The 24,152-nt window shown below is 37.0% G+C and overlaps 1 protein-coding gene across 1 annotated transcript; it reads left to right on the forward strand.

Annotated features, from left to right (window-relative positions):
• Window positions 1-7,617: 7,617 nt before the first annotated feature.
• LOC100378777 (protein-glutamine gamma-glutamyltransferase K-like) lies at window positions 7,618-23,588 on the forward strand. The gene is made up of 14 exons (XM_002738208.4): window positions 7,618-8,789; window positions 10,763-10,972; window positions 12,595-12,858; window positions 13,032-13,150; window positions 13,992-14,096; window positions 15,958-16,132; window positions 16,436-16,574; window positions 17,528-17,637; window positions 17,927-18,181; window positions 18,579-18,866; window positions 19,574-19,687; window positions 20,465-20,628; window positions 20,924-21,066; window positions 22,449-23,588. The coding sequence occupies exons 1-14, from the start codon at window positions 7,766-7,768 to the stop codon at window positions 22,588-22,590; spliced, it is 3,252 nt and encodes a 1,083-aa protein (XP_002738254.2). The 5' UTR covers window positions 7,618-7,765; the 3' UTR covers window positions 22,591-23,588.
• The last annotated feature ends 564 nt before the right edge of the window (window positions 23,589-24,152 follow it).

The following is a 24,152-nucleotide window of genomic DNA, read 5'->3' on the forward strand; positions in this document are numbered from 1 at the left end:
GTTCAACATTTTCAAACCAATATACTAAAACAGAAATGCTCAGAGATGTAAATGAAGGATAGATATTACATTTCACTATACACATCTCTGTTGATACTATCCCTCACATATTCTACTCCCAATTACTCCTGCGTAAAATGGACTAGCCTCTTTTCCTGTTGACATTCAGACTAAAATCACGTGACAGGCTGTTAAAATTGGCTGTTGCATACTCTTTCGCCGGTCTGGAAAATGTGTTTAATTAACTCACATTCAAGCAACAATGCAGATTTCCCAGTGGGAGTGAGACTATTCAAACTCTGCCACTAAAAAGTAGGGGTGTTTTCAGCAAAAAACGAATAACCCTGGAATACACACAATATACTGAATTTCGGAACAAATCGTGCATTACTTACAGCAGCAGAATACCACAGAAATATCAGACGAAACATGAAAACACTATATATTGTATTTCAGCCTGAACCCTCTATATTGCAATTCAAGGAATTAACCCCTTATGTGCATCCATTTTCCACCTTGGTATCACCCACCCCTGAAAACAAACTCTTAATACCACGCTGAAGCGTTTGGTAATAAGAGAATATGTTTGCAGGCACTCTCTGCGCTAAACGGCGCGGTCTTTCAAAAATGGTCAGTATGCCATCTGTGCCGTACATGAGAAGGCATGAGTTTAAAGAATGTGTCTACTTCAAATCGATGCATCTTTAATTGGCTGGAAACAACATATAATGATTTGTATGTGTGTATTTGGCATAAACTTTGGATAGAAAATACAATATCATGCATGTTTCGCTTGTTTATGTAACTGTACGCGGAATTCTAAACACATCATAGTGTTATAAACAAGTTCATCCCCAAGTTGAACTTTTATTGCCAATTCAACGACTATAAATTAGTTGAAATATAAAGATACGACAAACGAATAAATCATACCGGGGAATTGTCAAGGTGTGAAATATTAGAGTTATTAATTCCTGGAGGATCCGAATGATTTACTATACATGCATCGATGTGAATTGGATTCAAGTTAAGTAGCACGCATCTCCCCCCGTATGGCTCGTGATACAGCATTCCTCATGATCTATATCTAACTGGCGATATCACGAGTAATGAACGATATATCGATTGGTGACGGTATTCACTGATATCCCGAGTGGTGGTGACAGTCAACGATATCCCGAGTAGTGAAAGTATTCAACGATATATCGAGTGGTGGCTGTATACAATGATATCCCGAGTGGTGATGGCAGTCAACGGTATCCTGAGTGGTGAGAGTATCCAACGATATATTGAGTGGTGACGGTATACAATGATATCCCGGGTGGTGATGGCAGTCAATGGTATCCTGGGTGGTGGCGGTATTCAATGATATAACGGTGTTCAAGGATTTCCCGAGTGATGTTTGTATACAACGATATTCCAACGATATCCTGAGTAGAGACGATATTCAACGATTTCCCGAGCGGTGAATATATTCAACGATATTCCAAGTGGTGATGGTATTCAGTGATATCCCGAATGATAACGATGTTCAACGATATCCCAAGTGATGATTCTATACAACGATATCACGAGTGGTATTAGTATTCAACGATACTCCAAGTGGTGATGGTATCCAATGATATATCGAGTGGCGATTTTATACAACAATACCCCGTGTGGCCGCGCTTTTCTACGATATCCCGAGTGGTGAATATCATCAATGATATCCCGAGTGGTGATGGTATTCAACGATATCCCGATTGGCGATAGTATTCAACGATATCCGGAGTGGTGATGACATTCAACGATATCCCGAGTGGTGAATATCTTCAACGGGTATCACGAATGGTGACGGTATTCAACGATATCCCGAGTAGTGATGGTATTCAACGATATCCCGAATGGTGAATATCTTCAACGGGTATCACGAATGGTGACGGTATTCAACGATATCCTGAGTGGTGATGGTATTCAATAATATCCCGACCGGTGACGTCATTCAATGATATCCCAAGTGTTGGTGATATCTAAAACACAATATAAAGACAGACTATAGGGGAAATGTGCTAAAAGTGTGTCTGTAGGTCAGTTCTACTATTTTTTGCGTATTTTTACGTGTCAAAATTGTTTGGACGAGAATGACATTTGCGAAATTATTTTACAATTCTCATCGAAGTGTAAACATACGCCATAAACATTGTTGTTTATTGGCTGTCTTGGATAGCATGATGACGTCAGATGAGGGTTTGATTATTATACAGGTTTTTTTTCTATCGATATCACTGACACGTTTCGGTGTTGGTAGTTCAACAACGTTGAATGGGGTGTGTTCAAATGTGCCTACTCCATAGAGGGATAGACTGACTACTAAGTGATTTCCTATCATCAATTTTATTCAGGTTATCCAAAAAATCCATTTATATTGAGTGTTTGCAAAATTTTGATGAATAATTAATGGTACTAATGCCAAATCGCAGGTGGCAAAATCTAAAAAAAATTTACTAATTGAATTTATTTCAGACTAGTCACTTTTGCAGTTTACAAAAACATATAATTTTTATCTCACCATAGTCAAGTCAAGAAAATTTGATGACTTTCAACATGAACAACAATTTTATCCAATAAACCGGATCAGACTAAATTTTGGATTTGTGTCGTTCGACAATGAATAGTAAATAATTCGACATGGTAAATATATCATCCGAATATACACATGATTTCAATGTCCATCTATTTTGAAGATAAAATCGTCACCAACGTTGACCAGTGTGGAAGATTTGAATCATTCTATCGATCAAATCCTCGTTACCTGGTTTGCTGAAAACATACAGTGGGGTCAATATACACGTGGCAACATAGATCACTTTTTGTAGGGACAATTTGAATCTAAAATATCTACCAATACTGACGAAAAAAGACTTATTAGCGTTTCATTTCACCGTCCCGAAATGTTCGGTTTCGTGAACTATCCATTATAGTCTAGATCATGACAAGGCTCAAGTCTTTGAAAAGCTATATATTGAAGATTTAGATGATTCCCTTTGTAAAGTCCTCCATAATTAACATCGACCCACCCGGCATAACAAGTTAGGCATGCTCCCTCTGTCTAATGACTTCAGGGGCCAACTAACGATGATTTAGTTTTCCTATTAGGTACCTCGGACTTTGTGTCAGAATAAATATCTCGGGTCAGTAGGCAGGGATGGTTCTGTTTGACAAGTTTTATGAGGTCATAAAAAAAACATGGCATGCCAGAAATAATTGACCAACACTTGATGAGACTACGTCACAGTATACTACATAAAATACTGTCTCTTTGCTATATGATATTATAAATAATGCTGGAATGTCGACCAGGATGGACGAGCTATAATACGTGTATTATGTTGAAAATACCCAAAATGTTCATAAGTTAGGTCGAAAATGATGAAAACACGGAATTACACTTTTTCATTATTTAGGTACAAATTCCTCGTAATGTTAAAGCGGGGGAGTCGTCACCTGCGCCCGCGTCAGATGGCCATAGCCTGTCATTGTTTACAAACAAGCGTCTACCCATGAGCTTTTGCATTTTTAACGTGTGTTGTTATCGTCGTTTGGGACTCAATTCCCGCGCGTGCGCAGGTGACGACCCTCTCACTTTAACCTCAGTCTGAGTTTTAACGTTATTGTATACTGTATTTCTATTACATTTATTTATTACTTTTTCGTGTATTTCATAGATATGTTACTTGTTTTCGACAAAAGCTACAAAAGCACATATCGCCCATCTGTCCCAAATCAATTACCCCCCCCCCGACCCAACTCAACCAACACACACGCGGCTTGGATTAATTTTACTGTTTACCCAAAGGAATCAATATCATTGAATAAAACAGTATTATGCATCTGGCGCTAACAATTATGATTGATTTATTCATTCCATGTATTTAATTATGATTACAATATAATACACAGTAGAATTAAGATATGATGAGCGTTATACTAGTTACAACCAAGTATAAAACATTATATATGTAATGACCTGCCAGATACTGGAGACGTGGGGGTGTGTATGGAATTCGATCTCTTTGTGTAAATAACAGATCCCATTCTAATCAACCTGCAAGGTTAGAAATGCAATAAGTCGCCATTCTTACTTGCTTAATAAAGTTTTGTACTGACCTTCTTTTAGTGGGATAGTATTCTTATGTGTGTACTAGGACAAACATAACCAAACTCAAATTGGACAGTGTTTTTCGAATTTGATATATTAACATAATCTAGATGACGTAGTTTATGAACTTCCAAAAGTTCAACATTGTGCACCAAAGCGATTAATGTATGTCGTTATTAAACTCTATTGGTTCTTAGAGTTCTTAGAGTTAGTTATAAATTGACATTGGTCGAGATTATAGCTGTACTACTTGTTTTTTGAACCATAAACACTCACATTTGTCGTTTCGCCTGACTATACGCCGCCTATTCATTGGCAATGGCGGCAAATATTCCTATGAGAATACAAGTGACGTGGTAATGACTGTTCTCTTTGTATGGTTATCATTAACCGTAAACTCAAACCAGATTACTATACACCCGGGTTGAATAATGCCTCATTTTCACCAAACATTCACCAGTTGTCCATAACACTACCCATACATTCCTCGTTCAAAAAAAAGTATGAAGTGCTATGTTTAAATTGTAACAATTCTCTCCTTTCATCTTCTGCCACTCAGAAACGCAGTACAACTGCGGTGACCTCATTGTCTAAAACAACTGATTGTATTACTATAGTTTACTATGAAAATCAAAAGGCAAATAAAATCATTCATCAGAGGATTTTTCGAAGTTCTGATATATTGATGACAGACACAACGCATGAATGTTGGAGCAGCGAAGGAATTTTAAAAAGGGACATACGAGACAGTGTAACAATTCAATAATTGCTAAGCGTCATGTGCAATACACATAATCACAAAGGTCACGAAGAGTAATTGGTGACTAGAATACAGTATGACCCAAATGGTCTATTCATACACTCCTTAAACAAACTATTGGTCATTTTTCAAATAACGACGTGCCCCGATCAGGTAAATAAAGCGTAACTGAATTGCGGAGAATAAACTATAGTTATGTACCGGTGACCTATCCTCGTTCCGGGGAGTCCAGTATTTGTTGTGGCAACGAAGTGGAACTAGAATTACAACACAACTAACATGGACAAGCGTCATGGTTGGGGTGTTATACACATACTTCGGATTCCATCGGCGTTATTCGGATACCCTTTCGTACTGATTAATGCATCCCCGCGATGGCATTATATATTGGTTAATTATTTATTCGCGTTTCTAATTCTAGACTAGATGTTAACACGCTTGATTGCCTGACCACCTATTGCTTTATGCAGTGAATTCGACTGCATGTGTTAAAATGTATATATTATTTAATATGCGCGCATAATCTTCACGCTGTATTAATATGTATTCGGTTACAGTTTTAAAACATTGTACCAGTGTGTTATAGTATGATATAGCACCACACATAGTAGAATGGTATGAATATTGCTTTATTACAACTTTAAAAATAATTTAACAAATCTATTTTGGTTTCTACGCATGTAGCAGGAAATAAAACTTACGGATTCAGATTGAGTTTAAGCATACATTTGTTGTAATATTTTATCCTCAGAAAAAATACGGATAAGATTTGTAAAACATAAATTGATCAATGCCGTGAGTATTTTGCTTTTGCTTTCGTGACGGACGGGAAGGCCGTATACGTGTAAGTAAGTAATAATAAAAACTATACAGACCCACGATCAAATTAAATAACAATGTCGTAAAATCGTCCTCCTCCAAGTTACATTGCAATGATGATAAAGTTACAAATGATGACAATTATAATAAATTAGCATAAACATAACAAAGTAAATTATTCATAGGGAATACAATTAGATTCAATAACATCACGTCAACTGATAAATACATAAAACTGGCATTGCGTGGACGTAACCATTGAATAACCATAGTTCAAAAATAGACAGGTCAACACTGTGACCTTTTGACATATGTCCTATAGCATAATATGGAAAAAATACAATGTTATTACGACTCGGGTGGTCATTGATAACTTGAATTTGACAGAACTTACATTGATCCATGCCGTTCAATGAATATCCAATGGTGACTACTAGTATACTTATTACACGTATGAATTCTATAAAATCTATAAAATAAGCTTTATCGATAGAATAGGCTTTATGAACCTACAGACTTATGAAGACAGACAATTGCTTGCAATAAACTTGTTGACCAACGAACGAATATATTGTATCGGCGTGTGCACAAAAGAGAAGACGCTTCTAGTATTGTACCACTGTAGTAGGGCAGCATGTCTGCTAAGAATACCAAGCATCTCATCTTATCATACGGTCGATATCGTAGTAGTTGGTTACGATTTGTCTTGGAAATAAAACTGCAGAACAATTGTAAAAAAATCAGTGGTGAAAATAACCTAGAGTTCTAGTTTTCAAATGGCTATATACCATAAAAGAATGTGCATTGTTGAAAGTTCCCCGACCTTAGACAGATGGGCCATGGCCTTAACTACTCGAGCATGTACTACAACATCCTATACGACTATAACAATAAATAAACGAGCTCTCTATAAAAGTAGCTTCAAGAAAAGAGATACCTAATTCGAATCGTTCTACTTGAACTCGGTGACGATCAACATCCGGGAACCTTTTTTTTTTACATGAATGAAGTTAATTTGCGTAGTATCACGATTCGTCTATAGTTCATAGACAAAACTGCGCTAAATTCATGCATATTTGTGGATGTGTGTTTGGGGGACAGCTTGGGATGGTATATCGACTTTTGTTTACGTTAAAACATTCCAGAGTTAAGGTTACGAGGATAAGAGGCTGCATCCGGGACCTTTATTGTTTGGAAAGATAGTATGTATTTTTATAGCAGCTAGTAACAGACATATTTCTGCTAAACAGCCCGGACTAACATGTATCCAACAGTGCAGCAAGAGAGGCCCCATTGCATTGTGTAAAATGAACAACACGATATAACAACAAATGTCACTAAGTAAACTTCGTTCTAAGAGGACACCCGTAACGTAAATACGCTCAAACTGAGCAAGGTTGGATGTAAACTGATCAAAAACAAATGATGGAGGGAATAAAAATCGACTCCCTTGAGTTTAGTTTAGCCATGGCCTCGTAACTTAAAGGGTAGCAGTCGTCGTGCCGCGTCCTGTTAGATATGGGACTCATAGCGATGTATACAACGCGTGTAAAATACATTGCTTATTTACATGAAATTCGAACACGCGCTGCGCAACGACCACCGCGCTTTAATTTTTATATTTTCCGGCGCTGAAATAAACATTGAAACAATGTGCTCAGGGTCCATTTTTCTCCACACTTCACTAGTAGAAACAAAACAAAAACAAAACAATAGCCATATTGCTACGTGTGGTAACAATCAGCACATAGATTGTATGTATGTATGTACTAGTACAAGAATGCCTGCTGCGTGATACACATTGCACATGGTTCATCCATCCATCTTGGTCAGCCAATCAGAGCGAAATAGGGGACAGCCTTTATTTATTAGACAGTCGGTTGTATACAACGCTGTCAATGTTAATTTATGCCACAAGAGACAGTGGACTGGAACACAGTGTAATCTATGTCATCTCAGTGTAGCTTGTAAACTGGTCTGGAGTGTCGTACAAGTGGGATATATACATACAGTTTTTACCAGTAGTGTTTGATTGAATTGGATTCGAAATGAGTACCGAAGAGCCGCAAGTTCTTGACACCATTGGGGAAGATACAACTGACAAGACAAACGGTGTAGACGAGAATAACGAGGTTCCTATTCAGACGGATACCAAAGTCGAGACTACAATTCCAAAGGACGATATTGTGAACCCCACGGAAGAGGAAGCTCCAGCCGGTGACAATGCTAAGGACGATAGTGAGAGTGAGATGGCTAAGGAAATAGTTGCCGCTGTCGAGGCGGCTAATGCCAGCAGAGAAGAGGCCGAAAATAGAGAGAGTGCGTCAGCCGAGGCAGAAGAGGCCAGTGAAAATACCACAGTGAACGGGGAAACAAAGAAGACCGAGGAAGCCTCCGAGAATGAAGGAGAAAGTACTCAGGCGGAGACAGAAGTGGTCAGTGAAAATACCACAGTGAATGATGAAACAAAGGAACCCGAAGCAGACGCTAACGAACTTGAAGAAGTCCCTACAACAGAGTCGGAAAAAGAGGCGGACGACAGCACTATTGAAAAAGAAGAAAACCGGGAGGATGTCGAGTCTAAAATCGAAATTACGGAAAGTGAAGTGAAGACTGACGTCGCCGAGACACAGGAAGCAACACTGGGAGAGACAACGGTAACTCAATCGACGATGGTTGTCGAAACTGTGATTACCTCTCAAAAGATAGTATACGAGCAATGCGAAAACACAGATCCAGTGGAGGAAGCAGTGCCCGGGACAATGGAATCCATCACTAATGAAGATGGGAAGGAAGATGAAAAAACTACGGAAGAAAAACCCGACGAAACGGAAAACAAAGAGCAGCAACCCCAAGTTAATGGAGAAGAGAAAAAAGACGAGGTTGTTGTGGAACCAGAGAAAACAGAAGACGATGTGCCATCGGAGGAAAAATCAAATGTCGACGTTATCACTGAAGAGGCAGAAGGAGAGAAAAAGACGCCGAAGACTGGAAACGATAGCACACCGGAATGTAAAGGTCCGAAAACAGAAGCATCGCAAACAGACATTATAACAGAGGAAAACATAGAAGGTAAGTGAATTCCTAATCAACCCATAAAGAAAATTGTTATGCATGCATCGTATTAAAATATACTGAAACAATCTTTATAATTGTATGTACATGCATGACCCAATATTTCAAATCACGTGACCTACTGGAAATGTTTAGCCACGATGTGAGGATCTAGTCATTTTGCTCTCGTATGTTGTGTCCAAATTATATTTTGAACCCGAAGGTCTGGCAGAGATAAAAAAAAATCCTTTGACAGCGAGGACGTGAAATATCACTATTCCGACAGAAAGAATGCGGAGTTCTGATTTATGGTGAAGCGGGGCCAACACCAATCTGGAGTCGCATTTCATCCCTTCTAAAATTATCGACGCTATTATGACCTTAGTTGTTATTAGCAACCATCAACTCCTGCCAGTTGGCGACGCGGACCGACGCGAAGGTCATTCATTGCAAATGATCTGTGAAATAGCAAGAACGTATTCGCGCCAAAAATGATGTAGTTGCTTAAATGGCCATTAAATACCAGAAACTTCAAGTGGGTTTTAATACTATTACTTCGTGTTTAGGTATTATCTTCCCAATAAAACAAACACTTTAACATCTGGAGCAAGCGATACTGAGTTAGATGTGTGTATAGGGCAACTTTTATCAATAGCTTCCAAATTTAAATGTAATTGGTCACTTTGCATATTTTTCGTTTTACGTTATCAATTTTACCGCTGAGTGAATATGATCCGTTGCAAAATTAGACGTGCATCCTGGGACCAGGCCCTAAACTCCACTAATTGTGATATCGACGACGTCGTTGGAATTATATTTTGATTAATAGCATGTGTTCGCTATATACTCTGGGAAGGCAGTCCAATCAAGCTAAATGAATCAAAACATTGGATTTCACGCTAACTGACTACAGTCACGGATATATTGGAAGTGATATTACTTGCCATGGGGCGAATTGATAAAGATTGTGGTCGATGCAACGTTAATCGCTTCGTGTGGAGTAGTTCATTAAACATGGGCGCTGTTGATTGATATGGATTTTAATAGCAGAATCTAAACAAACAAACGCACCAGGAAGAGGGGAACATCTGTTTTGACTAATATGTGTGTTTGAATCTAGATTCCTTCGACCGGTGATGTTATCCAGGCATGGTCGATTCCATCACGCAGCTTATGCGAGAATGGAGGCCAGACGCAATAACGTACACCCCGCTAGTAGCAACAGAATGTTATACATTATTCTTACATTATTAGCACTTAATGTATTTTTTTAGATAAGACCACAGCTGGGAGCTCGAACCTTCTATATTGTTTTATGAGAGATGCGACTGAATTGCTACGTACATGGCGACATACTCGATTACTTCTCCCTGTAAAGGAAGAAAACTAATAATTTATAATTGTTCATACCAACTTGAATCACTATCAGAATAAATTTTATTATGACTACATGCATTCTGATAGTCATAATTCATATTGCACAAGATATTAAAAACATAACCCAATGACCCAGAATGTTGGTAGACATGTTATAGAGTTTGAAAGTGGGCGTAGGCATTTACAGTAAAGGGTCAGTAATTCCCACGAGGGCTCTCCTGCGCGTGAAATATTTCGAACAAGTGAGCATCTGCTTCAGTCCAGCGTAACGGAAATCAGGCGGTGTGTATTTCCGTTTCCAATAAATCACGTGACTTCATAACCCAATTTATGGTTCAGGTAGCGTTACAGGTAACAGTCTAGGGTGGTGAGACGGGGAGTGACCGGTCTACCAAATTATACAATATACCGCATACAGTTGAGTTGGTGTGATACATAGGGACCTAAGTACAAACACGCTAGAAAAGTCGACTCAATTTACATGTATACCCAATACACTACTTAACCATATTCATGTTATTATAGTAAACTTAATTAACTCAAGTGGATCCTATTTTATATTTACTATGCCAAATAAAAACATCCAGTATGTGTGTGTTGTTCTATCATTGCAGTAACACCTGAAGACATAGAAACCTTGAAGAACAACCTCAAGGTGAAAAATTTAAATATTCGTTCCTATAGCAACCAGAAAGCTCACCGCACTGATGAGTACGATGTCCCCAATGTGTTGCTTCGCCGTGGTCAGTTATTTGAGATAGTTGTTGCATTTGAACAACAAGTCAAGTTGAACGAACATGAAATACACGTGGTTATCTCTTTGGGTGAGTATTTGTCGATTTACTACTTGTCTACATTTGTGCAGAAGAACCGTTCATATTGAATCTCTTCTGGGGTCTCGGAATTTATTTCAGTTATCAAGCGAATGTATATATCTCAAGAAAACTTTAACTACTAGAATTGGGAATATTATGTAGTGCATTATTGTGGACGACACCCCTCGGCCTTAATCTTTGGTTTAACAAACGGTTCTATAATTGTGTACGGCTAGAACTTAGTTACGGGGAGAAATTGTACATTGATATATACATGCAGCATTCGTGAATGATGGCGATGTTAGTGTATCTAGCTATATCTAGTCATCGTGTTATGATACAGTAATACTGAAATTATTGTCGTGTAATGATTCAGTGATACTGAATGTATTACTTTATATTATTATTTTTCGATTATAATTCCAGTCCAAAGTTTTAAATTTGAACAATTTACATTAATTGGCTTATGTGTGAGCGTATACTAATACTAGTGGAACTTCTGAAGCCTCGTTCGGGAATACCGAACTCATGCAGCCTCGTTCGAGTACAGAGCTTATGCAGCCTCGTTCTGTTTGATCAACACGTATGACGCCGACTACAACAGCAATTTAATCACAAAGTTTGGATTGTTGTTTTCACTAAACAATGTGAAGGGTTGATTATGAAAGGAATGTTTCTGCACGTGTCGTTTTTATTGACCCACAACACAACACTGGAGTCACTATATTATTGTTGTGTAACAACTAAACCAATCACTCGGCAATGTTGCATTCATGCGATACGAGTATATGCCAGTACGATTCTTTCAGACGCCCAATGGTGTCATGTATAGGTATTCGCCACGGTGAAGCCCCCTCCCCTGAATCCAATGACGCGTTGGAGAAGTACTATGTTGCTTAGTTTTTACGACATCAAACGAAATACGGAAAAAAATATACTTTTAGCGTTGAACGTTTGAGCTCACCTTTGTGTAGCAAGAAATCATTACATGAACGCTGCGAACAATTAACAGTAGATACTATGTGCTGGTTCAGGAATTTCTAGATACGCAGGCATGACCTTGGACATTTTGTCCTTGACCAAATTCCAGCAGACTTTTATCTTTATGGTCAATTTAAAAACGTTGGACAGTTTAGAGAACCCGCCCAGCAATCAATCCCATACCCATAGGTCATATTACAAAATGTAACACGCATATATCGGAGATTAAAATTCCAATAGTACGAACTTATTGAAAAGTGGGCACCTTGACCCACTTAACATAACATTCACACATGGATGACATATGTCCAATCTGTTTAAAATCCTATGTAGGTATAGGCTCTATTTTTCAAATTAAATGTAAGACAAACTGAGTGTTTAGTTACATTATGTTCTGTGAGTTAACGAAGTATTATTGTTTATTCTATTATTATTTTGTATTGCACTTTATTGTACCTTCCATCGACATTCGTAACAATGTCGGGCTAGGATCGCCCTGAAAATATATTTGGGTGTGTGTGGCGGAGTCACTCTAACTGAAAGCGGTCAGTGACTTTCAGCCATATAGTCCCAGTGGCCAAGCACATGGGCAGAATAGTGGTATCTCTCTTTTATTAGCAGAATTGTGAAAAAATGTTTTTGGTTTTCAGGTGAATCTCCAAAGGTCACTGACGACACCAAGATCAGCGTACCGATAGGAAAAACCGCTAAACACTGGAAAGTGGATTTACTGTCTATAAAAGACGATGAAGTATCATTGCGAATCCACTCACCGGCCGACGCACCTGTGGGCAAGCTGAACATTGGACTGAGTGCTATGTTAAAACCCGTGGAAGATCCAATGTATTGGAGATATGTAGACCTATTTACGCACGATGAACATCTATATCTTCTATTTAATCCATGGTGTAAAGGTCAGTAAATAATTGCGTTCAAGATATTATGACATACGCCATTCTTAAAGTGTCAATGATAACTCCGAATGCATGAATTATGTATTTATAAAACCAACTTACATATACTTCACGTAGTACCATACATATTCCATAGGAGTGGTGTTATTAATGATGCTAAACTTTGTTTTCAGATGATACCGTTTACATCGAAGGCGAAGAAGCTAGACAGGAATATATCTTGAATGATGCTGGCGTTTTGTATGAAGGTTCCCATGGAAATCCCAAGCCACGCCCATGGAATTTTGGACAGGTAATTCGTTGCAGTGTTATAATAATAATAATTATTAGCTCCGCTGTCGACTTTGTCGAGCGGAGCTTATCATATGAGTGATTGTCCGTCGTCGTCCGTCGTCGTCGTCCGTGTCAATGTTTTACTTTTTCGACTTCTTCTTGAAAACTACAAGTCTGAATGCTTTGATACTTGGTCTATATGTACCTTGGGTAGACGTCTTTCAGATTTGTTCATTTTGTGATAATATCTTCAATTCTCTAATTTTGGTGAATATTTTTGTCATTTTGGGTAAAAAGTGGTATTTTCGACTTCTTGTTAAAACGGCAGGTCCTATTGCTTTGATATTACATATATAGGTACTACATGTGGACCTCCCTCAGATTTATTCATTTCCTGATGATATCTTTAATTTTCTAATTTTGATGAATATTTTTTTTTCATTGTGGTAAAAATTGATATTTTCGACTAAAAACCGCAAGTCTGATTGCTTTGATATTACATATATAGGTACTACATGTGTACATCTCTCAGATTTGTTCATTTTGTGAGGATATCTTTAATTCTCTTATTTTGGTGAATATTTTTGTAATTTTGTTCATTTCATGATGATGTCTTCAATTCTCTAATTTTAATGAATATTTTATGGTTGTTGCTGCTTATAGGCTTAAAACGATGATGCGCGTGTGTATTCAACCGTGGCTATAGCTGCTGATGTGTTTTAAATGGCTTGTAATGGCCGACTAAAGTAGGTCAAGTCAAGGCGTGTTCATCATAGATTCACAGACGTGTTCATCTATAAAGTATATTAGTACATGACGTTAACCAGAACATGATGCACATCTTAATTATTTCCACACAGTTCGATACATTCGTAACTCTGGCTGCATTTCATCTATTGGAGAAGGGACTTCCCATCAATGCTCGTTCTAGTGCAGTTAAAGTGGCTAGAGTCATGTCTGCCATGGTAAGTAAGGAAAGATATGCAGTGGATGAGTTATTGTCTGCCATGTTTTATACACAAGTTACATCACATAATGTTTTAAGTATACCCTGGACAATTTCGCGCATTAACGGACTTTCCCAGGGTATGTGATGTTTTTTCGCATATGACCATAAATTTCCTGAACAGTAAATACATTTGATGGCTTGTAATAAAACTGTGAAGGTTTTAATATAATACGTACGGACTTCCATTAAAACATTCAGTGACCATCACAATCTACATCACAGTCACAGTGACATAGGAACGGCCGTTACTATGGTCAGTAATGTTATTCTCCAGAACCTGAGAATGGCGGACATCATGGTGGCGTGTATCCTGTGATCTGATTGGTGGAAATTGTCCCGCCATGTCGGAGGTTACATTTTTATATATTGGACCATTGATCACCTTTGTTAAGTACCAAGAACGAATAGAATAACACTAATATATATATTGTTTTTGTTCTTTGCAAATCCACACATCACTTGTTACTTGTATATTTGTTTTAAAGAGGGGTATAAGGAGGATCACATACCCACACGTAGTGTCAGCTAACACGAAAAGAATGCCATGTTCCGTTACAGATCAAAATTGCTACGTATAGTGTATAGTAAACAGTGAACTAAATCATTAATAATATTTCTCGGTTACTACTGAATTACCTATTGAAAATAACCTCTCTTCATTTTAGTTAGCTTCCGCATTACCTTCGGTTGTATGTGTAATGTAGACCAGCCGTGGGAGAATGTTCCATGTCTGCGTAAAAAATAGATAGTGAACATAATAAATATGGACTTATAAAATTACTTCTTGAATTTGATGGGTTTGGTAATGTTATCATAGTAGCCAGTGTACCCAGTGACTTGGACAGTTTCATCGAATCGTGTGTGGGTGTCATCAGTTCAATTTGGATTTGCCTTGTTGAAAAAATCTGATCCGATGACAATCATGATGGGTCTAGACTTGAAGACAAATCACTGTATAGACATGCAATGTTGTCTCACATGCCTGAGACAGACTCGGACGAAATATTATTGTATAATCTTAAAACGCATGACCACAAGCCAAGCCACGCCAGTGTTTTTGTTTTCAACGTACAGAACAATCTTTTTTCCACAGAAAGGGGAGTTTAGAATTGGTGACATTTTTGTTGAAATTACGCCAATCAATGTATGCCCAATATTAAGATAGGTGTAATATTTGACGACGTAGGTCTTAGTGTGTTTTATTTGTGATGATATATGTCATTCGGCTAAAACTGAGTGTATTTTTTGTAGTAGGGTGCTCATCAGTTTTGTCAAATTTAAATGCATTTCGAGTTTTGTGGAATGCTGATATATATTATCATTGATATATTTTGATTTTGTTCATTTTTGGGGCGTGCAAAAACAAGCAATGCGTAATAGTATACTATTTTGTGAGCAAACCAACACTTTCAGTTTGCGGCTAATCATAAGCCTGTGGTTGCGTGTATCTACACGTTAGCTGAAAGGTCATGTTCTTCGTGTAAACGTCGAACAACTACGTGCCATAGCGTATTTGACGCATGCATGCATAAGCAGTTAAACTACCAATCTCAACGTCGTTTCACGTTGATTTAGTTACTTTATTTCAATACCCAACATACTACGTTTGCTGAACATCCACGCCAACTTAAACACATGTTTTTCAGTAGTACAGTGTTTACGCTTAATTGGCAAAGTAGGTAACTGTCAGTGTTTTCTGTGTGGCAATGAAGATTTTCATTAACAATTTTATATTCTCGTATATTCCATAGGGAATACACACAACGCAGTCTGTGCAGCATCATCATAACTTCAGTTTATGTCTTGTGGCTTTTCAGGTCAACTCCCATGACAATGCTGGCGTTCTTATCGGTAATTGGTCGGGTGAATACGGAAATGGCAAAGCTCCCTCAGAGTGGGCTGGTAGTGTTGAGGTGCTTTCGCAGTATATGACAACCGGTGAACCGGTGGGATATGCTCAATGCTGGGTCTTTTCCGGCGTACTCACTTCAGGTCTGTACCGCAAATATAAAAATAAACGTAAAGTCGCCAACACGTTGTATTTTACAGTTGAAGATTACACATAGAAAACAGAATGCTTATATTCATATTTGATTTACTGTGCGATGAATATTTATTTATAAATGTAATTCTAAATACTAGACTTTCATGTCACCGAACTCCTTATATGCGCCAAATATACACTGAAAAACAAATACGACGTGTAGACTGTTTATTATCATGACAGATAATAGAGATATGTTTTCAGTTTTCTTGAAGGAGAACTTAAATGATCCTTCTTTAATCTATTTATAGTTTTACGATGCCTGGGCATTCCTACACGAAGTGTTACTGTATATAGTTCAGCTCAAGACACCGATGGTAGTATGACAGTAGATGTTCACTGGAACCAAAGATATGAACCATTTGCTGAGTATAACACTGATAATGTCTGGTAAGATATCAAAGACCTCCCAGAAGTCTTACTAACTTACTAAGTCTTAGTTGTCAAAACTGTATAGTGAAATAAAAAGTGTGACTCCGCTCATACACAATCCGAATGATCATGATATGGCCAACCTCTGCAGACATCGTTAGTGACAGTCGACCTCCCGAAGACCTTCTTCCGAACATATGTGGAATAATTAAAACATAAAAACAGATCGATCCTCGGTATTTATAGCCTCAGATCACCGATGATCGTGAAGCATATCTACTATCGTGGCATTTGTCGCGCAACCCGTGTTTCAAGACATGACAGGCTAATTATGGAAAGTAGTGAGATAAAGTTTGCAGTTTGTTGGAAATTAGATATTTGGAATACATGTATATATATATATGTTAAAATCAACACTTTCTGTAATAAGTAATTCTATTTCTATATATCTAACGTCAAATTATTTTAATTCCGCAAATAACACTTGCCTCCTGAAAGTACCGAGAATGATGTATGTATGCGACACAGCGATGTTGAACTCCCAGTATATTCTGTAGTGTAGGAAGTGGCTCGCGTTGATTAGAAAATAATTACATCTACTATAATTGTTTCTGTCCCTTGCAACAGAGTCTTAATCCATACATATCTGATCATATGATATGCAAAGGTTCATTCAAAGTTTACCCACATGTCCGATGTAGCGCAGAACACGTATCACCATAACTGCCTTGAATTGATTTGATGTCCACTATAGTAGTATACATTCCTTGTGACAGAGGCTTAATCTACGTAGATATGATTCTATGTATATAATACAGTGAATAGTTTACAAAGTGCAAAAAGGTTATCGCTGGATTCCACAGAGTCGAGCTTCTCCGCGTGGGTTTTATCAAAATGTTTTCTCTCTCTCACGAAGGAATCAATTTAAGGGTGACGAAATATTATATCAATGTTATTTACTTTTCATTCAGGGTGTTCCATGTTTTCAACGAATGTTACATGGCTCGCCCAGATATTCACAAGGGAAAGAAATACCGGGGGTGGCAAGTGATTGATGGAACACCTGCTCAGCGTAGTGATGGTAAGTGGAAGCTATTATGTCAAGTATTTAGTATTGGCAAGTTATAAGTATCTGAACATTAATACCTGATTGGTTAAATAAAATAAGACGGCTAATTAAAGCGCGGTGGTCGTCGCGCAGCGCGTGTTCGAATTTCATGTAAATGAGTCCCATATCGAACAGGACGCGGCACGACCGTGACAACCGCCGCCCTTTAAGTTTTACTAGGTTCAACGTGTCCTATATTAAGAATACAATTTGCCTTTTTGTCGACTAGCGTAGATAATCAAAACACTTCTCTTTAATTTAGGTCTTTACCAGACTGGACCATCGCCGATATCAGCCATCAAACGTGGCAATGTACCAGCGAAGTTTGACACTGAATACGCTTTTGCCATGGTCAATGCAGATCGAGTTCATTGGATGATACAGGAATCGGATGGAAACGTCTTCTCCAAACGTATACTGCACAAGGAAACAAGTAGCATTGGTAAAAAGATCGTAACTAAAAGCATAGGAAGCGATAATATGGATAATATCACTCAGCTTTATAAATACCACGAAGGTGAGGCAAGAAATTTGTTCAGCTGATACATTTATGGTACTATTAAAAAACGTATATAACGTGTCTACTATTGAGAAAATTGCTGATTCGTTCTCCTTAGCTATCGTTCTATGCTGCCTCCCTCAGACCTGGCGATTTTAATACAAGGCCACCACTAAACCATTTCCGGATTTAAAAACAAAACACACAAATAATTTAACTTTGTTTAGTTCTACTATTTAATCACCATTTTCTCGACTTTGACACCAACCGATATTTCCCAAAACCTTTGTATGTATTATCAATGTTGCATTACATGCATCATCTGTTGTGCAATATCTACATAGTTAAATGTACACACATAGTCACAACACATGGGAACAATTTTAATATTTGTTATATATGACATTTTATACAGGATCAAAAGAAGAACGCCGTGCTGTCAATACCGCATGTTCACACGGCACCGTCCACAAAAAATACTTTGAAACGTTGAAACCTAAAGACTTCGACATGAAAGTGCAAATCGACGAGAATGTCAAACTTGGCGCGGATGTCAACATGAAAGTGGTGTTCCACAATAAAACAGACTCGGAACAAAAGATTGAGTTGTTTATTGAATGTTACGGTACCCAGTACACTGGCTCATTGAAAGGCATCTGTAGAAAAGAAAAATTCGAAGTCACAGTTCCTCCGGGACACAAAGGTAACAATTTCTTTTGTTAGTGAATCCCTGGGGACCAGTAAAGCTATTTTTAACTGTGAATTAATAGAACGGCCCAGTTAAATTACTTATGCGAAGAGGTGACGAAATCAAAGACGTGGGTGTGCCTTATTTGCAACTATATGTTTCATTAAAAAAGTTTCGTAACGTGAAATAATTTACTTCACGCAGTGTTTTCCATGGCAATCTTGGAATGGTAATATAACACTACATCATTTGCAGACTTGTCAATTATTTACTACACATTATCTACGTCAAAAATTAATGACATGACATTTCGACCCGCCACATTTATTTTTGTATTTTGATCTTTCTTTGGTCCTTGTTATGTACGACGCGTACACGACTATATCAATATCAAGCTATATTTACCAGTTTTAACATAAGATACACTGAAACAGTCACGTCTGTGACAGAATTGTTTGCATAGTAAACGTAACATTTTAGTTGGTTCCACGTGGAGTTGTAAAAGCAAAAGATTAATTTCTCCGTTAATTCAGTCAGTCGTTTATATTGTATTCGATTATACTTATATATAAAAAAAATACTAAACACTAAAAATACTAAATATTAATATTAAATAAATATTAGTATTAAATAAAATAAATACACAAATAAATTATGCGGATTTATTGCATGATGTTTTGTCTTTCGTGGCTAGTTTTACGAATTAAATCTTTTTCCTACAGCTAAAGGCAAGGGTGGAATGGCGGGACATAAAGAGAGGCTGGTATCTGGTATGGTCAATGCAGTGGGCAGTCTAAGACGATCATCAACACCAGTTTCTGCCGAGTCAAGTGGGGGTGAGAACAATTACTGTAAAATGACTAATTTTCACTGGGTTTAAATTTCACTGATTTACCATTTCAGGCATATTCAGTGGGTTTTAAATTCACGGTTTCGTCATTTAGATAATGTGTTCCATGCTAAATTTTACATATTCACTGTGTTTTAATTTAGCGCATTTTTCCAGTCAGCGAAATAAGCTAAATTAAGACCCAGTGAATAATTACCCCCTTTACAGTATGTATCTCTATTTAGAAAGTCAGCGCAGCGGCTTTTAATAGATAACGTCCCGCCTTTACATACATGGATTAAACTCCCTCTATTTAGAATGCGACCATAGTGGCTTTTTATAGGTCAAGCCCCGCCCCAGAATTTCACTAAAATGATTAAATTAAAATACATTACAGGCCAGGGTCTCGCGTGAAATACCATCAGCATTTCGCAAACGCATTATGGCATTTGATTTAACATTTTAGTTTTATATAAAAAAAAAATAGGCCAAAGAACTTTCGACAGTCTAGCCCCGCCAGTATAGACATATAATAGCACTCCCTCTATTTATAATACGTGCGCAGAGGTTTTTTAATAGAACAAGCCCCGCCTTCGACTGAATTAGACTAAAGTACATTGTGATTATACTGCTAAGTTACAACTGATCATCGGCATGTACCTCAGTTTAGACACTGAGGGCAGTATACTGTGGCAAATTAGATGGGACACAACTGACTTGGTTCCCAGCTGATTTACAAAGAATCTCATCAGCATTAATAATTTCACTCTATTATAACTTACAGTTGCAGATGTTGCTATGACATTGTATTATGAAGACTACAAGACTTTCATTCAAGACCACACTGCATTGAAATTTTTCATAATAGCTGTGAGAAAAGATCATCATCGTCATGAAATAGCATTACAGGACGAACTGATTCTTTCAACTCCATCACTCAAAATGACGGTAAAGGCTCAGTCTTTTCCACGGAACGAAACCCTGACCAGCATTTTTTTTCATTTGCCTAATATCTGAGAAAATTTCACACTGTGAAACACGAAATGAATAGCGCCATCAGTGTTCAACAATTCCAAAATGTCAGCACAAATGAATCGAGCTGCAACGTAGGCGGAAAAGAGGTTTCGTTTCGTGGAAAAGACTAATATTTTCTAAAATTACATGTATCAACAATAACATTGCATAACATGCAGGTGAGTGTACCCCAATTTGTAAATCACACCTGTTCTTTTCACTTCACTAGGTATCTGATCCATCCAAACTGAAAAGAGATGAAGATTTCACAGTTGACATTTCTTTCACTAATCCATTACCAGTGACTCTCACTAATGTCAGATTCAACTTGGAAGGATTGAGGTTTCAGCAAGCCAAGACTATCCAATATGGGTAAGAATTGTACATATGGTGGAATACTATTGACAGCACAGCGAAGTATCCAAAACATTTGTTAGTTCCGCTGCTCATAGAGCTGTACTATTTATATTATTGTGCAAACTAGTCGCCAACTTTACATTGTCATTCAGGTTCGAGTTTTCACTAATTTTGTAATATTTCTGTGTGTTAAGGTAGAAGCCTACTCATGATTTCAAAAACCCAGAATTTCTTAATTTTTTAATATATTGTACTTCCAGGCAATATAAGAATATTGACTTTGAAAAAAATGGGGGTCACCAGGTTAATTTTCGAGAAAATCATGGTTGTATTTTAGTGGATAGTGGCCATTTTGGCAGTATTATAGTGCTTTTACCATAGGTTCCTATGGCAGAGATATTATGCCATATCTCAAATTGTAGGTTGGTGACATAGGCTGAAAAAATAATATATTGTTAATGATGGCCTACTTTTTGTTTTCCTGAATTTTTTCAAAAATCTGGGTTTTAAAAAGTATTGAAAAATGCAATTTTTGTTTAACATTGCGCTCTATAAAATTGTTCTAAAAATAGCTATTTTTGAAAAAATGTAGTACAAATTTCTCAAAATACGTCACTGTAACACACAATAGAATGCTATTTTATGGTGCCAAGGAACAATAGCTTCATGATTTTACATAATAAATCAATGAACATTGTCATGTGATTTATGACCAAATTTCTCAAAAAAATACGAGTAGGCTTCTACCTTAAGCACACAACAGAAGCCTTTGTGGTTACCTTGACTGTATGAATGTGTGTGTGTCTGTTCCATTGATATCTCAAGACCTCTCAATGAAACTTGAAAAATAATACTCTGGGATAATGCACAAACCTATATATCTATGCCCTTGAAATCTGTTTAAAATAATTACCTACTTAGCACAATAATTAGCTAATTTTAAGCTGTTCTACTTGTTTCTCAAAAACCATCCAACAGATTTCAATGAAACTTCGTACACAAGTGCTCTGGTTTAAACCTTGCATTACCAAAATAATCTTTGTTGTAATACCGGTACATCATGTAATACGACATATATTTATGATAATAGCTTGAAAATATTGATTTCCCAGCTGTCTTGGTGCTATTTGCACATATGTGGTATGAACATCATTTATGCCCCTTTAAGAACCACAAGCTTTACGCAACTGTCTTGACCAACGAATTCAATCCTGCAAAGACCAGTATCACAAAATTAAATTGAAAAAACAATAGGTAGATTAATAGTGTAGTTGTTGATATCAGAAAGTCAAATATATACAAACAAGTTATTCATACTTTCAGCTCTATATATTATGCATGGAAAACCAGATGGATCATTATTTTGATTCAACATGTCCAACAATTTTGTCTTACAGGGATATTGCACCCGAGGCAGACGTCCATGTCAACTTTAATCTCACACCAAAACTTGCTGGAAAGAAGATACTTGTAGCAACCCTACACTCAAATCAACTGCAAGGGGTGAATGGTGCCTTGCAAGTGGAAATCAGACTTTAGTTATCTAAAACTACCTCAGTTTTCATTTTAATAAGGAATGTTTGTATAAGTGGTTCCAAGTGGTTCATATCGCACTGACAAGTGCTGAACGTGTGAGAGATGAGGAACGGCTGGGATATACAAAACAATAGTTCTAGAAAGATGAATATACAATCCTTTCTGGCAGCTGATTTATGCATGCGTCATCAACTTTGTTATCATCTTTAAACCTTTCTTGAGTGATGTGAAATGAAGGTGATATGTGTAGTTAATTCACCACAGTTTTACAAAGATGTTCATTCAAAAACTACCAGGGATAACAAACATTACCAACAAGGGGTATATCCCTTGCAATATTTATGAAAATATTAAATTTAAAAAAAGTCATTTATAAAATCCTTACTTAAAAAAAAGATACCAAATATTATTATTGATAATACATTTAATGATATTTAGGCTTAAAAGAAACACTGGTGCTCACATTACAAAGTGTAATATTTTTAGTTCTGAAATATGAAATCCTGCATTGTGCGGGAAACACTATGAACAAATATAACTGGGAAATTACTGGAATGTAAAGAAATACAAGTGTAGGGTATATAAAGTGCATATCTTCAGTAGATGAGTTTTTTATTTAAACTATAATTAATTGTAAAGAAAAAAATGTGTTCCCAGATTGTAGTAAGGTATTTAAATTGAATGTCAGTTTTGCTAAATTGTTATGGAACGTCATTTTTCAATGTTTAACCAGTCATTTGTCTAGGAGGGTTATATCGTTGTCTAGGTGTGACAATACTGATATTTTGTGACCTGTTACTCAGACTTATTTATCTGCTCTTGTACAATCAAGGAACCTAACATTAAGTTTAACATAAGTAATAAATACCAGTACCTATTGTTAAATATGTATTTATTAGCTGCCAATTGTATATGCAGTGACATCTTATTTTTATTTAGAAATTTAGATTTAATACTGCCATATTTTTTTTCTTTAATAAAACATAATCTTTCTAAAATGATTTTATGTCTCATTTATTTGATAGTAGTGAATGCATTGACATGTTTTGTTTGTTTTACTTTGAGTGTCCATTTGGCATTAAAATATGTATAGATAACATTGGCTTAATTGTTATCACGTTAACTATAGAGACATCATGCCTAAGCCAAGATGAATGGCAAATGTGAATATCTTCTAATATATACATTTTGTATCACAGCTCACATACTGTTAATTTTGACAACTATTTGAATTTACCAGCTTGACTGTACATGTGCAAATGGATTCGAGCATATCTCAAAAAACTGGCCTGTTATGAATACGTACGGTAAACATTTGTTGTTGTGTAGGCCTTCCCAATGAACTGTTCTGATGACTGTGCTGCTTCAACATGTGCCTGTAGATGCTGGTATATAACGATTCGTATCAGCTATACATGGAGGCTTTCAATGTGTTGAATGACTTCATCACATGTGTCATGCAGTAGCAGTGACATAAATATGTAATATTTTTCCATAGTATCCCCACCCCCCGCATTGCACAAATTGAAATAGTGACATCACCAACTAATAACTTCCTAAAATGG

Source organism: Saccoglossus kowalevskii, chromosome 3 (genome assembly GCF_978046115.1).
Source record: "Saccoglossus kowalevskii chromosome 3, keSacKowa6.1, whole genome shotgun sequence".
In the NCBI taxonomy this organism is placed as follows: domain Eukaryota; kingdom Metazoa; phylum Hemichordata; class Enteropneusta; family Harrimaniidae; genus Saccoglossus; species Saccoglossus kowalevskii.